The sequence below is a fragment of the Giraffa tippelskirchi genome, chromosome 12 (genome assembly GCF_054371585.1).
Source record: "Giraffa tippelskirchi isolate mGirTip1 chromosome 12, T2T-mGirTip1v1.2.pri, whole genome shotgun sequence".
Classification (NCBI taxonomy): domain Eukaryota; kingdom Metazoa; phylum Chordata; class Mammalia; order Artiodactyla; family Giraffidae; genus Giraffa; species Giraffa tippelskirchi.
In genome coordinates, this window is record NC_137286.1 from 39,367,880 (window position 1) to 39,384,607 (window position 16,728).

Genomic DNA, 16,728 nt, shown 5'->3' on the forward strand with positions numbered 1-16,728 from the left:
GACACAAGCTTTGGGTGGCTTCTTCTCACATACTCCACTCTAGTTTACAACTTGGCTCTAAGACTACAACTTAAGACTTGGGCATGAAGGCATTCCTCTGCCTCGTGCCCATTTTTCAAAACAGCAACCTAAAAATATTGCTCTGAGTTACCTCAGTGCTGGGGTCTAAATGATACATGAACTTAAAAACTTTCAAGGGAATTCCATAAAACAAGTTAAAAATTGGCAGACCCTCAAGAAAAATACTTTCAATCATAAATTCTCATCACGCTGTTTTAAAAAAATAGCCAAGATGCTGATCACCATGATTTATAAGAGTTATGAGAATCAAGAGCACAATGAGGGATCATTTTGCACCAGTGTGAAAGGCCATCGTGAACATTTTGCAGAGAAGAAATGGTGAAAATGCACACAGAATAGAGAACCCATTTATGATGCTCATAGCATGTGAAAGATAAAAACAGTATAGAGATGAAAATGGAACTGCTCAAAGAAATAAGGGAGCTTCTCTGGTTGCTCAGACAGTAAAGAATCTACCTAAAATGCAGGAGACCTGGGTTCAGTCCCTGGGTCAGGAAGATCCCCTGAAGAAGGAAATGGCAATCTACTCCAGTATTCTGGCTGGAGAATTCCATGGACAGAGGAGCCTGGCTGGCTACAATCCATAGGTAGGATCACAAAGAGTCAGACACGACTGAGTGACTAACACACTTAAAGATATAAGATTTTGCAGAAGTACTCCAAGGAATATTTGAGAAGATAACATTTCGAAACACACGTGCAACCAAACATTCACTGGACAACACTTTGCAATCGCCCTGAAATGGAAATAAACGTATTGTTTATGGGGAGATAAATGAATAAAGAAAAAGAGGCCCATGAACACAATGGAACATGACTCTACCAGAAGAAAATGAAATAATGTGATTTTCAGGAGCACTGATAAAACTAGAGATGATCAAACAACATGAAGAAAACAAGAAAAAGGTACATATCTTTAGATATCATTTATGCTGGAATTGATAAACACACAACAATTTATTCACTGAGAAACATGAAAACTTAACAACCTAGAAAACAATCTTCTGATTATTAAGGAGAAAGCAAGTGGAAAGGGATAAAATAAAAGGTTATAGAGTAAACAAATATAATCATTCCATGTAAAAAAGGTAATCATCAAAAAAAAAATTAAAAAAAATAAAAAATAAAAATAAAAGGTAATCATCAAAGACATAGGTATAACAAAGGATTTCTATGAACACATTGTAATGAACTCCACAGGAAAAAATGCAAATGTAAATACATGTATATATATATATATATATATATATATATATATATACATATATGTATATGTAAAACTGAAAACACATTCAGTTCACCTGCCACACCCAGCACATTGTATATCAGTGTTACTACAATATGGAATAAAGATTAATTTAAAAAAGAAAGCTAGGGAAGAACACACAAGCTTTTGGGTGTTTGCTCAGGTACATTCCACATTAAATTACAGTCCTGAATGAAAACTCTCTTAAAGCTTTCATTTCCAGGGTAACCACAATTGGGCATTAGAAAATCCTGCAGCCTTGTGGCCATTCCCAGCAACAGCAACCGTAAAAGTTTTCCTTATGAGCACCTTGTCGTTCAGTCGCTAACCTGTGTTCAACTCTTTGCAACCCCATAGCCAGGTATCCCTGTCCTTCACTATCCCCCAGAGTTTGCTCAGACTCATGTCCACTGAGTCGGTGATGCTATCTAACCATCTCTTCCACTGTTGCCCCCTTCTCCTTTTGCCTTCAATTTTTCCCAGCATCAGGGTCTTTTCCAATGAGTCAGCTCTTCGCATCAGGTGACCAAAGTAATGGAGCTTCAGCTTCAGCAACAGTCCTTTCAGTGAATATTCAGGGTTGATTTCCTTTAGGATTAACTGGTTTGATCTCCTTGCTGTCCAGGGGACTCTCAAGAGTCTTCTCCAGCACCACAGTTTGAAAGCATCAATGCTTCAGTGCTCTGCCAGCTCTCACATCCATACATGACTATTGGAAAGACCATAACTTTGACTATACAGACCTTTGTTGGCAAAGTGGTATCTTTGCTTTCTAACACAGTCCAGGTTTGTTATAGCTTTCCTGCTAAGAAGCAATTGTCTTCTAATTTTATGGCTGAAGTCACCATAAAATCCATAAAATCCACAGTGATTTTAGAGCCCAAGAAGAAGAAATCTGCCACTGCTCTGACCTTTTCCCTCTCTATTTGCCATGAAGTGATGGGACCAGATGCCATGATCTTTGTTGTTATTGTACAGTCACTCAGTCACATCTGACTCTTTGTGACCCCATGGAATGTAGCACTCCAGGCTTCCCTATCCTTCACCATCTCCCGGAACTTGCTCAAACTCATGTCCACTGAATCAGTGTTGCTATCTAACCATCTCTTCCACTGTTGCCCCCTTCTCCTTTTGCCTTCAATTTTTCCCAGCACCAGTGTCTTTTCCAATGAGTTGGCACTTCGCGTCAGGTGACCAAAATATTGTGGCTTCAGTTTCAGAATCATTCCTTCCAATGAATATTCAGGGTTGATTCCCTTTAGGATTTGATCTTGCAGTCCAAGGGACTCTCAAGAGTCTTCTCCAGCACCACAGTTTGAAAGCATCAATTTTTCAGCACTCAGCCTTCCTTATGGCCCAACTCTCACATCCATGCACGACTACTGGAAAAAACCATAGCTTTGACTATATGGACCTTTGTCGGCAAAGTAACGTCTCTGCTTTTTAATATGCTGTCTAAGTTTATCAGAGCTTTTCTTCCAAGGAGCAAGTGTCTTTTAATTTCATGCCTGCAGTCACTAATACTAAGATTATGGATCTTAGTATTTTTTAATATTGAGTTCTAAGCCGGCTTTTTCACTTTCCTCCTTCACCCTCATCAAGAGACTCTTTAAAAACAAAACAAACAAAAAAAAGAGGCTCTTTAATTCCTCTTCATTTTATGCCATTACAATGGTATCATCCGCACATCTGTGGCTGTTGATATTTCTCCTGGCAATCTTGATTCCAGCTTGTAACTCATTCAGATGGGCATTGTTCATTATTTGCTCAGCATATAGGTTAAAATAAACAGGGTGACAGCAGACATCCCTGTGTACTCCTTTCTCAATTCTGAACCAATCAGTTGTTCCCTACAGGGTTCTAACTGTTGCTTCTTGACCCGCATACAGGTTTCTCAGGAGACAGGTAAGGTGGTCTGGTATTCCCATCTCTTTAGGAATTTTCCATAGTTTGTTACGATGCACACAGTCAAAGGCTTTAGTTTAGTCAATGAAACAGGTGATTTTTTCTGGAATTCCCTTGCTTTCTCTATGATCCAGCAAATGTTGATAATTTGATCTCTTGTTCCTCTGCCTTTCCTAATTCCAGCTTGATTGTCTGGAAGTTCTCAGTTCACATACTGCTGAAGCATAGCAGAGGATTTTGAGCATAACCTTACTAGCATGGGAGGTGACTGCAACTGTCCAGTGGGTTTGAACATTCCTTAATACTGCCCTTTTTGGGGATTGGGATGAGGATTGACCTTTTCCAGTCCTGTGGCCACTGCTGGGTTTTCCAAATTTCCTGACATATTGAGTGCAGTACTTTAATAGCATCATCTTTCAGGATTTTAGATAACTCTGCTGGAATTCCATCCCTTCCACTAGCTTTATTGGCAGCAGTGCTTCCTAAGGCCCACTTGACTTCACACTCCAGGATGTCTGGCTCTGAGTGAGAGACTACACCATCCCATCATGGTTATCCAGGTCATTGAGATCTTTTTTGTACAGTTCTTCAGTGTATTATTTCTATCTCTTCTTGATCTCTTCTGCTTCTATTAGGTCATTACCATTTCTGTCCTCTATTGTGCCCATATTTGGATGAAATGTTCCTTTGATATTTCCAGTTTTCTATGTCTACCAACTTAAAAAAATCACTTATCTGTGCACCCACTAGATTAGGCACCAACTTTGCCACAAAACTTCCTGTTCATACTCCAGCAGTAGCCCCCAACATAAGGAAATCGTGAACATGTGCTGCTGCAGAAGAAGAGAAATTCTGAGGTCAAGACTCCTTATCCTTAAACAGTTTGCTCTAAGAAACTCTCCGTAACATCCTTAGAAAGCCCTTCATCCCAGATACGTGGCCATGAGGCTGTCAGCTGTCCTCTATGCCTTCATCCTGCCCCCACTTCCACACAGCAGACACACTGTACTCAACCACCCCATTTCAGAACAGGAGTAATTTATTTCTATGGATATGATTTAATAATATTCAGTAAGTATTCAGTAATCAAAGCTTTCTCTAAATCAGGAAAAAAGAATCCAAAGTAATCAGCAAATATTTTGTGTGTATATATATGTATATACATACATGTAATTTAAAAAATCTCCTTCCATAATTTAGTTCTAACTTCTAAGTGATGGAAGCAGTGAAGGACTCAATGTCAAAGCACCCTGTGATAAGGTTTTTTCAGGGCGATCAGGTTCTTGTGCATTATTCATCATGCTTGCTCCAATTCCACAAGGACTCTACCATAGTCACTGGGATGGAGAAAGATCACTAGTTTTCTCTGTGCTCCTATTTTGGCCTCTTCACTTAGAATATGAATCTTCTTTTCTTTCAAATCCATCACAGCTTCATTTATATTATCCACCTTGAGAAAAGGAAATAAACAAGAACACATCTGAGATCACAAAAAAACACCAAATTATAGTATCATAAGACTTAGAAGAAACTTTGCAAACTCATGTGTCTAACTCCTCTGCTTTTGGGCAGAACAAGTCTTTAACCATCACAAAAATCAGCTTAATACTTCTAGAGACCAAATAAGGGCTTGCTAAATTTTCCTACATGAGGAACCACAATGCTTAAGAATTTTCTCTATTAGTAAACATTTCTCCTTAGGACCTAAATGGTGTCTGTTCCACTCCATAGCATGTTCCTGTGGCAGCACTACTGATGATTCTTCACAAATCATTGTTCCTAAGAGCCTTGGGTTCCTCATTTACAAGAAGGAAATGAGGCATGCCATATAAATGGCCAAGAGATCAAAATGAGATAACAGATAAGAAGTTCTTAGCACAATTTACAGAAGGTACTCAACAAATATGAGTGCTTCCCTAATCTCCAAACCTCGCTTCTGCTCAACTGTCTGATTATTACTTTTATTTTGGCTGTGCAGTGCAACATGTGGGATGCTAGTTCCCCAACTAGGGAGCTGTGAGCATTTCTAGGGAGTTACTGAGCATGAGGATGGGTTTGGAAAACCCTAAATTTGCAGATGGTATCGAGGGAGGGTGGTCTTCTGGAGGACTGTGTGTCCTCTAAACCTGAATTTTGTTGCTGTTGTTCAATTGCTCAGTCGTGTCCAACTTTTTGCAACCCCATGAACTGGAGCACGCCAGACTTCTCTGTCCTTCACTATCTCCCAGAACTTGCTCAAACTCATGTCCTTTGAGTCAGTGATGCCATCCAACCATCTCATCCTCAGTCGCCCCCTTCTCCTCCTGCCCTCAATCTTTCCAAGCATCAGGGTCTTTTCCAATGAGTCGGCTCTCCGCATCAGGTGGCCAAAGTACTGGAGCTTCAGCTTCAGCATGAGTCCTTCCAATGAATATTCAGGGTTGATTTCCTTTAAGATTGATTGGTATCGATCTCTTTTCAGTCCAACGGACTCTCCAGAGTCTTCTCCAGCACCACAATTTGAAAGCATCAATTCTTTGGTGATGGCTGACTTTGCAGTCAGCCATCTGACTACAGTCTGACTAACAGGCATCATATTAACTAAAGTTTACATATATATGCATGCATGCTAAGTCACTTCAGTCATGTCCAGCTCTTTTCAACCCTGTGGACTATAGCCTTCCAGGCTCCTCAGTCCATGGGATTCCCCAGGCAAGAGTACTGGAGTAGGTTGCCATGCCTATATATATATATATATATATACCCCCATATATACATATATATGCATGTGTGTGTGTGTATGTACATATACACACACACATACATTGTGTGTATGTACAGGTGCACATGATGTCCACTATACGCATTATTTTTGTTTCCTTTTTTATTTAAGGTGTCTTAGCAATTTTTCCATGTCAGTATATACAGGTCAACAACTTTTAACGTACTACATAGTATCCTAAATAATTATCTTATAGAAATACAAAAGGTGACCTAATCCTTCCCGTACTAATAAACCTTTGGGTTATAAGAAGGAAAATGGGCTCTTCTCAATGGTTAGGTGATAAACTATGCTTCCCTGGTGTTGCCTGTTGAACAAGAGTTTGGTGCGAGTTTGTGGACACCACTCCACTAGCATCTGAGGCCACATGTACACAGCAGGGACTGGCAGAGACAGAAAAAATATACTAGAGTGAAATTAAGAGATGGTGTACAGCTTCAGATATTCTAACAAACTTGAGCTAAAGAAAAAGGGACCAGATGGAATAACAGAAATATTTGAAGAGATACTTAATAATTTTACATAATCAAAGAGAGATATGAGTTCTCAAAGTAAAAATGCACTTGAGAATGAAGCAGAATAAAGACAAATCAGTACCAATACACATAGTAGCGAGACTGAGTAACATTAGTGATACAAAGAATATCTTAAGAGCTCTGCAAGGCAGGAACAGAGGCACAGACATAGAGAATGGGTTTGTGGACACAGGTGGAGGAGGGGAGGGTGGGAAGAATTCAGAAAGTAGTATTGACATATACACACTACAATGTGTAAAATAAATAGCTAGTGGGAAGCTGCTGTATAACACAAGGAGCTCAGCTCCGTGCTCTGTGATGACCTAGAGGGGTGGGATGGGTGTGGAGGGTGAGAGGGAGGCTCAAGAGGGAAGCGATATATGTATACATACAACTAATTCACACTGTTGAACAGCAGAGATTAACACAGCACCGTAAAGCAATTACATTCCAATAAAAAAAGAAAAAAAAAACCTGTATTTAAAGCAAACATTTTCCTAATTGCTGGTGAAAAAATACAGCTTGAGCTTGTTGTTGTTCAGTCACTCAGTTGTGTCCGATGCTTTGCGACCCCATGGACTGCAGCACAGCCAGCTTCCCTGTTCTTCACTATCTCCCGGAGTTTACTCAAACTCATGTCCTTTGAGTGAGTGATGCCATCCAACCAACTCATCCTCTGTCACCCACTTCTCCTCCTACCTTCAATCTTTCCCAGCACCAGGGTCCTTTCCAATGAGTCAGTTCTTCACATCAGGTGGTCAAAGTATTGGAGCTTCAGCTTCAACATCAGTCCTTCCAATGAATATTCAGGGTTGATTTCCTTTAGGACTGACTGGTTTTATCTCCTGCAGTCCAAGGGACTCTCAAGAGTCTTTTCCAGCACCACAGGTTAAAACATCAACTCTTCAGTGCTCAGCCTTCTTTATGGCCCAACACTCTCATCCGTATATGACTATGGGGTAGCTTGAGCTGGCCAAACCAAATCTTTGTGTATCCCTTCATGTTGTTCATATGTGTACCTGATCTCAAGGCCATCTTCAATATGCTTACTTGTATGCTCTGCATAACAGTTGTTGTTCATTCACTCAGTAGTGTTCAATCCTTTGCCACCCCATGGACTGGAGCACACCAGACTTCCCTGTCCTTCACCATCTCCTAGAGTTTGCTCAAACTCATGTCTATTGAGTCGGTGATGCTGTCCAACCAACTCGTCCTCTATCGCCCCCTTCTCCTCCTGCCTTCAATCTTTCCCAGCATCACGGTCTTTTCCAATGAGTTCAATCTTCGCATTAGGTGGCCAAAGTATTGGAGCTTCAGCTTCAGCATCAGTCTTTCCAATGAATATTCAGGGTTGATTTCCTTTAGGATTGACTGGTTTGATATCCTTGATGTCCAAGGGACTCTCAAGAGTCTTCTCCAGGACCATGATTTGAAAGCATCAATTCTTCAGGGCTCAACCTTCTTTATGGTCCAACTCTCACATCCATCCATGACCACTGGAAAAACCATAACTTTGACTATATGAGCCTTTGTAGGCAAAGTGATGTCTCTGCTTTTTGATACGCTGTCTAGGTTTGTCACCACTTTTCTTCCAAGGAGCTAGAAATTTCATGGCTGTGGTCACCGTCCGCAGTGATTTGGGAGCCCAAGAAAATAAAGTCTCTCACTGTTTCCGTCGTTTTCCTGTCTATTTTCCATGAAGTGATGTGACCGGATGCCAAGATCTTAGTTTTTTGAATGTTGAGTTTTAAGCTGGCTTTTTTCACTCTCCTGTTTCACCTTCATCAAGAGGCTCTTTAATTCCTCTTCATTTTCTGCCAGAAGGGTGGTGTCATCTGCATATGTGATGTTATTGATATTTCTCCTGGTAATCTTGATTCCAGCTTGTGCTTCATCCAGTCTGGCATTTCACATGATGTACTCTGCATATAAGTTAAATAAGCAGGGTGACAATATACATCCTTGACGTACTCCTTTTCCTATTTGGAACCAGTCCATTGTTACATGTCTGGTTCTAACTGTTGCTTCTTGACCTGCATACAGGTTTTCAAGAGGCAAGTAAGGTGTTCCCATTTCTTTAAGAATTTTCCAGCTTGCTGTGATCCACACAGTCAAAGGCTTTAGTGTAGTCAATAGAGCAGAAGTAGATGCTTTTTCTGGAACTCTCTTGCTTTTTCTATGATTCAACTAATGTTGGCAATTTGATATCTGGTTCCTCTGATTTTTCTGAATCCAGTTTGTACATCTGGAAGTTCTTAGTTGACATACTGTTGAAGCCTAGCTTGAAGGATTTTGAGCATTACTTTGCTAGTATGTGAAATGAGTACAGTTGTGTCATAGTTTGAACATTCTTTGGCATTGCCCTTCTTTGGAATTGGAATGAAAACTGACCTTTTCCAGTCCTGTGGTCACTGCTGAGTTTTCCATATTTTCTAGCATATTGAGTGTAGCACTTTAACAGCATCATCTTTAGGATTTGAAAGGGCTCAGCTGGAATTCCATTACCTCTACTAACTTTATTCATAGTGATGCTCCCTAAGGCCCACTTGACTTCACACTCTAGGATGTGTGGATCTAGGTGAGTGATCTCACCATTGTGGTTATCTGGGTCATGAAGATCTTTTTTGTATAATTCATCTATGTATTCTTGCCACTTCCCCTTAATATCTTCTACCATTTCTGTCCTTTATTGTGCCTGTCTTTGCATGAAATGCTCCCTTGGTATCTCTAATTTTCTTGACGAGATCTCTAGTCTTTCCCATTCTATTGTTTTCCTCTATTTCTTTGCATTGTTCACTTAAAAAGCCTTTCTTATCTCTCCTTGCTATTCTCTGGAACTCTAAATTCAGATAGGTATATCTTTCCTTTTTTCCTTTGTCTTTTGTTTCTCTTCTTTTCTCAGCTATTTGTAAGGCCTCCTCAGACAACCATTTTGCCTTTTTGCATTTCTTTTTCTTTGGGATGGTTCTGATCCCTGCCTCCTGTACAATGTTACGACCTATGTCCATAGTTCTTCCAGCACTCTATCAGATCTAATACCTTGAATCTATTTGTCACTTCCATTGTATAATCATAAGGGATTTGATTTTGGTTATACCTGAATGGCCCAGTGGTTTTCCCCACATTCTTCAATTTAAGCCTGAATTTTGCAATAAGAAGTTCATGATCTGAGCCACAGTCAGCTCCCAGTCTTATTTTTGCTGCCTGTTTCAAGTTTCTCCATCTTTGGCTACAAAGAATATAATCAATCTGATTTTGGGATTGACCATCTAGTGATATCAATGTGTAGTCATCTCTTGTGTTGTTGGAAGAGGGTGTTTGTTACATACATATACATTATACTTACACTTACATTTATTTATAAATAAATAGCATTATTTTTAAGATATTGTTTTTTTAAAAGGAAGATGGCTGTTAAGGAAAGTGGTTCTCACCAGACATCTAATCTGCTTGCACCTTGACCTTGGACTTAACAGCCTCCAGACCTGAGAAAAATAAATGCATGCTGTTTCTAAATCCCCTGGTTTATGATACTCTGGTTTGGCAGGCTGAAAGAACTAAGATAACACTCCTTCCATGAATGTTACCGCTTGGGCTAGAACCTAATTTTTCTGGCAGGAAGAGGACTATCACATTGGGTAACAGACTCTCATCAAGGTGCCAGATACACAGTGGAGAAACAGTCCCTCCAGGACTGCTGCCCACCTTGTGTTGGGTGCCTCTGAGAAATAGAAGAGATCCCCCTTCTGGGGGACGCAGTTTGGGCTTGGTCAGGGGAACCCAGGCTGGCTGGACGTCAGTGCCTCATACCATCCTACCCTCACCCCAACACCTAAGCATGGGGCCACAGCACGCAGTGACCACGGGCGACACAAGGTCTCAGGTCCACGTTGAAGGGCAGCTTCTCCCCAAAGCTTCCACAGCCTGGACCCTTTCCTCTGGAGCAACATTTCCTCTAAATCCCTTGGACTTCTCATCACCATGCAGCTGCATCTCATGATAAACAGCCAAGGTTGTTTCCAGAGAGGCAGGGTGCGGCTTCTGCTGATTCTCCTTGGGAGAACCCATCTGGTGCTCACGTCTTCATCTCACGGCAGGGGTGGGGGGCTTGGCAGCAGGCGACACAGGGTCCAAAATGAGCATGGTCGGAGGCCCATGTGGATGTGGGGTCCTGGCATCTTAGAGGAAGATGCTATTCAACCCTTTGTGCCCTCCCCACAGCACAGCAACCAGGCGTATCTCAAAATAAAATGCCAGCCAGGGTTACCTCTGACTTTCACAGCCAACACAGACAGCTGGGACACATCTCTCATTAAGTAACTCCAGTGAGCATTTTCGGCACCACCAACTGGAACTCTTACTGGCCATCACTGTGTGGGGAGAGGCAAGTGAAATGTGTGAACTGAAACATGCTAATGCGGCAGGGACCCCCAAACCTGTCCTTCGTGGAGCTGTGAGAGTAGAACACTATCTGGTAGCACAGGCTGGACACAAAACACCAGGAGCAGGGACCGCTGTTCAGGGCAGAGACAACTTACCTGTGAGAAAAATACACTCATTTGAATAAATTTGTTCTAATAAATGGCCTTCCCAGGTGGTGCTAGAGGTAAAGAACCCACTTGCCAAAGCAAGAGATATAAGAGACAAGAGTTCAATCCTTGGGTGGGGAAGATCCCCTGGAGGAGGGCATGGCAACCCACTCCAGTATTCTTGCTTAGAGAATCCCATGGATAAAGGAGCCTGGGGAGCTACAGTCCATGGGGTCCATGGTGTCGCAAAGTTGGACACAACTGAGCTGACAGACACACACAAGAGGAAGAAGCAGCTGCAGTGGCCAGAGAACCCCAGAAGCACCAGAGACCTCGCTCTGGTGGGGGTGGTCTGGGTCTGAGCCCTTCTGAGGAAGACACTGGGGTGGGTGAGTCTTCAACAGAGCATAACCATTCACAGTCAGAGACCCAGAGGCTTCGGGAGTCAAGGTCAGGGACACGGGCCTCCCAGCTGGCACCAAGGGCTGCTTTGAAGGGAAGCATGAGACCCAAAGTCTAAGTGGGAAGGGGCAGGGGCAGGGAAGGGCTACACCAGAGGTCAAAATAGGCAACGGAGGAAGAATCTGAGGCCATCTACAAGTGTTGAGGCTGATGGAGAGGAGAACTGACCAAGGAGGGTAAATAGGCAATGCCCCCAACAGCAACATCCCCCCAAGCTGACCTGGTGCCCCAGCACTGTCCTGAGCCATAGCCCCTCATCCAAAGTCTAGCTCAGGCTCTCTGACCAATCCAGCCTTGCTGCACCCAGCACAGAGCAAGTGGCCAGCAGAGGGGCAGACTCCGTGGTGCATCAGCACCAAGGACAGCGCACGGCCAGGTCCGTCACCATTCCTGAAGAGGACCATCTGTTCGCTGCTAGAACCAACCGGAGGGACCTGGCAAGCCCAAATCCAAGCATCTGTTCACTCCAGCAGTCTGGGCCTGGGCTTGGTCTCCGGTGGAGAGACCAGCTTTTCTCCTGTGAAGGCTGACAGTGGTCCTGGCAGGGTCTGGAGTCCACTCCCATCTCATGGGGCGCCCTTCTGTGCCATACCCGCTTCTCAGTCTTTCTAAACTGTCCGTGGCATGCTCTAATGCAGGTCTGGGAGCTATTCTTGGTTAGCTTCCTATCACCACATGGCCGTGTCTTTCTTAGTAACCAATTAGCACTGACCATGATCTGAGTGCTTTGGGGTGCAAACCCCATGACTGCCTCCGCCATGCTGTTCCATCTCCAAATCTCATGCTCGGCAATGTGGTCTTTCTCCCTGAACAGAAGCTGTTGCTATATATTCTCCTATGGAACCCAGCACTTCCTGGGGAATGTCATGTGAATAATGGATCCCCTGGGATGTGTCTCAAGTTCCTGGAACATGTAGGGGATGCTGACGGTGTTCAGGGATGGAAGATGCAGGGGGGGCAGCACCCTGCCCCAGTCCCTCACCAACCTCTCTGTTCCCTGAAATCTGCCCTGGACACACACCACTGACACATCTGTGCTGTTCAAGTGAAAGCAGTGCAATTCCAGCTCCACACATGGCAGGTGCCCTCCTCCTTGGCACCTGTTCTTATAGACGCTGCCCAGTCACCCCTTGGTGCTCCCACTCAGGAACCTCTGCCCTGGCCATCCACCTGAGATGCTCAGGGCCTTCCCGATGTCCTGCCCCTCAGCCCCCTTGAGGCTCCCAGTCCCCTGATGACCCAGCTCTGTCCCTCTCTCATCACCATCTTCAAGCCAGGTCCTTCACTTCCACCTGTTCTCCTGGTCCCATCACAACCCCCAGACCCCACTGCACATTAAGGACACCCACAACCTCTATGTTCAGCCCGCCTGATTGGTGGATTCCCAAAAGCCCCCCTCAAAGTCCCAGGCCTCCCTGCTTATCACCCACAAGGGAACCTGTCCCCAGGAAGCCTGCCTGGGACTCATGGGCTGGGTGAGGGTCTCCACTAAGCGCCCAGCCCCACCCAGCTGGACGGGGAGTCTCTCCCTCTAGAACGAGGTTCTCCATGCAAGCTCAAGTTGCTTTCATCTCTGCACCCCAGAGCCTAGCATGTGGCAAGGGCGACTTTCTTGGGCCACATGGAGGGCTTGCAGATGCAGCCAGGCCAGGAGATCGGGAGTGGTGTTGGTGGGAGAGTGAGCACTGAAGGAATGCAAATTACGTTCAGAAACTCAGGAGCCACCACCCTCATAGGGAGGGGGGTTCCCCCACACCCGCTAATGCAATAGCAGTTTCTTTACAGCCCAAGCCCCCAATGCACACAGAACTGCCTTGAATCACAGGAACACCCCGAAAGTGAAGTCAACTTAATGCTTAACAATCTTTAAAAAAAACCAAAAGGCATCAAAGGGAACTTCCAGAAATCTCACAGTGAGTCAATAGGACTTGCTGCCCAAACACAAGCTCTCACGATCTAAACTTCTCAAATTTATGAACTCTTCTGGGGAAAAAATAATATTCATGAAGGCTTTAAAAAATATGAAAGCACATATATGAAATGGAATATTACTCAGCCATAAAAAGTGATGAAATTGGGTCATTTGTAGAGATGTGGATGGACTTACAGTTTGTCATACAGAGTGAAGTCAGAAAGAGAAAAATAAATATTGTATATTAATGTATATGTATGGAACCTAGAAAAATGGTACAGATGAACCTATTTGCAGGGCAGAAACAGAGACACAGATGTAGAGAACAGACATGTGGACACAGTGGAAAGGGAAGGTGGGCCAAACTGAGAGAGTAGCATTGAGGTACATATGCTACCCTGTGTAAAACAGATAGCTAGTGGGAAGGTGCTGTATAGTACAGGGAGCTCAGCTCCGTGCTCTGTGATGACCTAGAGGGGTGGGATGGCGGGATGGGAGGTTCAAGATTGAGGGGGATATATGTATACGTATAGCAGATTCACTTTGTTGTTCAAAGACAACATTGTAAAGCAACTATACCCCAATAAAAAAAAATATGAAAGCAGTTCATTCTCTTTTGTCCATAGAATTAGTCAAATAGAAGTTCCTTCACATGCATATAATAATCATATTTTCTTTTTATACACATGTAAGGTTTTTTTTGAAAAATAGCTTTTCAAAAGTGTTTTATTATAATACACACTTACTTTGCTATAATTAAGAGAAAGTACACTTACGCTTAAATCTGCTGGCCTCATTAGCATGCATTTCTTCTCCAAGACTGCCAAACTTCCAAATAATTATTTGCAAAATGGTTATTTACAGCAAACTGCCAATCACACTAAGGCCCCCAAGCTTTCAGAGAAGTGTCATCAGATTCAACCGCCCCTGTGAAATGTATTCAGTCGCTGCCCCTTGCTGCTGGGCTGCCCCAACCACTGGCTGCAGCTGTCTGCACTTGCCGGCAGTACCAGATCCCTGTGACCGACTGAAACCACCTGGGGAGGGACAACAGTCTCAAGGACCACCCCAACCCGAGCAGATCCAGAGCAAGCAGGGAAAGGACCCAAGCTCTGCTGGGCAGCTGGGTGTCTGCTGGGAGCCCTGGCTGCCAATCAGCCTCAACAGGATTGCTTCAGCATTTACTACAAGCATCCAATGGGTGAACAGGAGTGGCCAGGAAGTCCACGCATAACTGAACACGTGGAGAGCTGTCTCGAGTTCTGACCTGCGGGCTGCACAGACACCTTTGCTCTCAGCCCCTCCCTCTGCTTCTCCAGGGCCAGCCAGAATCTTACCTCCTCTTGGGGCCACTTGGGCCTCTCCTCCAGGGTCCTGGTCTTGGTCTTGAAGCTCCCCTGGGCATCGGCAGGGTGCTTGGCCTCAGAAGGGAGGTTCAGCAACTTGGGCTTGCCCTCGTGTCTGCTGGGGCTGCGGCTGGCCTCGGCAGGCGGGCAGACCTCCAGGGAGTCACTGGGCCCTGGCTCCGTCCACTCCTCTGCCACCTCCTGGCACTCATCCATCTCCAGGTGGCATCTCCAGGTAGCCCTGCCTGTCGCAGTCTGTGACCTGCAGGTAGCTGTTGTCCTCAGGGCAGTAGCGGATGTAATAGGTGACGCCCTCCTCCTCTTCGGGCAGCCCCTCATCATAGTCCTCCTCCTCTGAGGTGTTGTTTACTCTAGTTTGAGCTGAAGTACCCGTCGGGGCCACCCTTCTGGGCAGGCAATGGGCTCTCGGGCCGCAGGGCCACCAGCTCCAGTCCAGTGGGCACGTACTCCTCCAGGGCCAGTTCCTCCATGTCCTTGCTCTCAGGCTCTGGGCCCGGCCTCACCCTGTGGTCCAGCAGGCTGCTCACTGCTCTCTGACGCTTCCAGTGGGCCATGGTGGGGCTTATACGGCCATCGTCACTAGGAGGCAGCCACTGCAAGGAGGAAGGATGACAGGAGAGTCAGAATCCAGCCTGAGGAGCACGCCCAAATGACAGGACACCCCACCTCAGCTGACTCTGGTGTCAGGATCATTGCAAGCCCTGCTAAAGAGACATAAGGGCACCAGGGCTGGAGGAGGAAAAGGGGACCCTGGCAACTCCCCAGGACACCTGCTGCTTCCCCCCAACTCCATGCTCATTCATGACTTCTCTTTTATTTAATCAGCATACAGTTAACTAACCATGCGGTGTTAGTTTCTAGTACACAGTAGAGTGATTCAGTTATATACATCTATGTGTGTGTATGTATATATATATATTCTTTTTCAGACCCTTTTCCATCATATATTATTACAAGGTATTGAATATATTTCCCCATCCTGTACCATAGGTCTTTGTTGATTGTCTAGTTTATATATAGTAGTGTGTTATCTGTTAATTCCAAACTCTCTATTTATTCCTCTCTCCACTCTTTCCCCTTTGGTAACCATAGTTTATTTTCTATGTCTGTGAACCTGTTTCTGTTTTGTAAATAAGTTCATGTATGTCATTTTTAGATATGATGATATTATATGATATTTGTCTTTATTTACTTCACTTAACATGATCATCTCTAGGTCCATCCATATCGGTACAAATGGCATTCTTTCATTTTTCATAGCTAAGTAATATTCCATAGGATAAATATACCACATCATCTTTCTTCATTCATCTGTGGATAGACATTGAGGTTGCTTCTACATTTTGGCTACTGTAAACAGTGCTGTACTGAACAATAAGGGTGCATATGTCTTTCTTGGATATAAGCCCAGGAGTGGGGTTGCTGGATCATATAATAGCTCTATTTTTAGTATTTTAAGGAATCTCCATACTGTTCTCCATAGTGTCTGCACCATTTGACATTCCCAGCATCAGTGTAGGAAGGTTCCCTTTTCACCACACTCTCTCCAGCATTTATTACTTGTAGACTGTCTAACAATGGGCTCTCTGGCCAGTGTGAGATGGTACCCTACTCTAGTTCTGATTTTCATTTCCCTCATGATCAGTGATGCTGAGCATCTTTTCATGTGCTTGCTGGCCATCTCACTAATGACTTCATGAAGATGGTTCCTAGGTGGAGGAGCCCAGGTGACCGAGGCAACAGTCGTAAGATGAGGTTATTTGCTCTCAAAAAGAAAAAGAGAAGCCTTCATTCCAAAAACATGATGAAGCCAGGGAGGAGGTGTCCTGGCCTTCCAAGTCTAATCTGCTGCCCCTAAAGCCCATCTCCAGTCTCCTACCGCTCCTCTCTGACTCCCAGCACATACAAGCCTCTGCTTCCTCTTCGCTCCAAACAACACCACTGACGGGA

General features: G+C 44.2%; 1 protein-coding gene across 2 annotated transcripts in view; it reads right to left on the reverse strand.

Moving 5' to 3' along the window:
- Window positions 1–1,019: 1,019 nt before the first annotated feature.
- Window positions 1,020–16,728, reverse strand: part of LOC145528351 (uncharacterized) — a 59,095-nt gene continuing 43,386 nt past the window's right edge. The window contains exons 2-4 of one of the 2 annotated variants that reach the window (XR_014070314.1): window positions 14,749–15,371; window positions 10,776–10,878; window positions 4,259–4,682 (exon numbers count right to left, since the gene is read on the reverse strand). Coding sequence is in view for 1 of the 2 variants with exons in the window: in XM_081546648.1 (XP_081402774.1) it covers window positions 4,530–4,682; window positions 14,749–15,099 (504 nt within the window). In the remaining variant the exon portion in view is untranslated. Of the gene's footprint in view, window positions 4,683–10,775; window positions 10,879–14,748; window positions 15,372–16,728 lie in introns of both variants that reach the window. The other variant, XM_081546648.1, reaches the window with a different exon arrangement.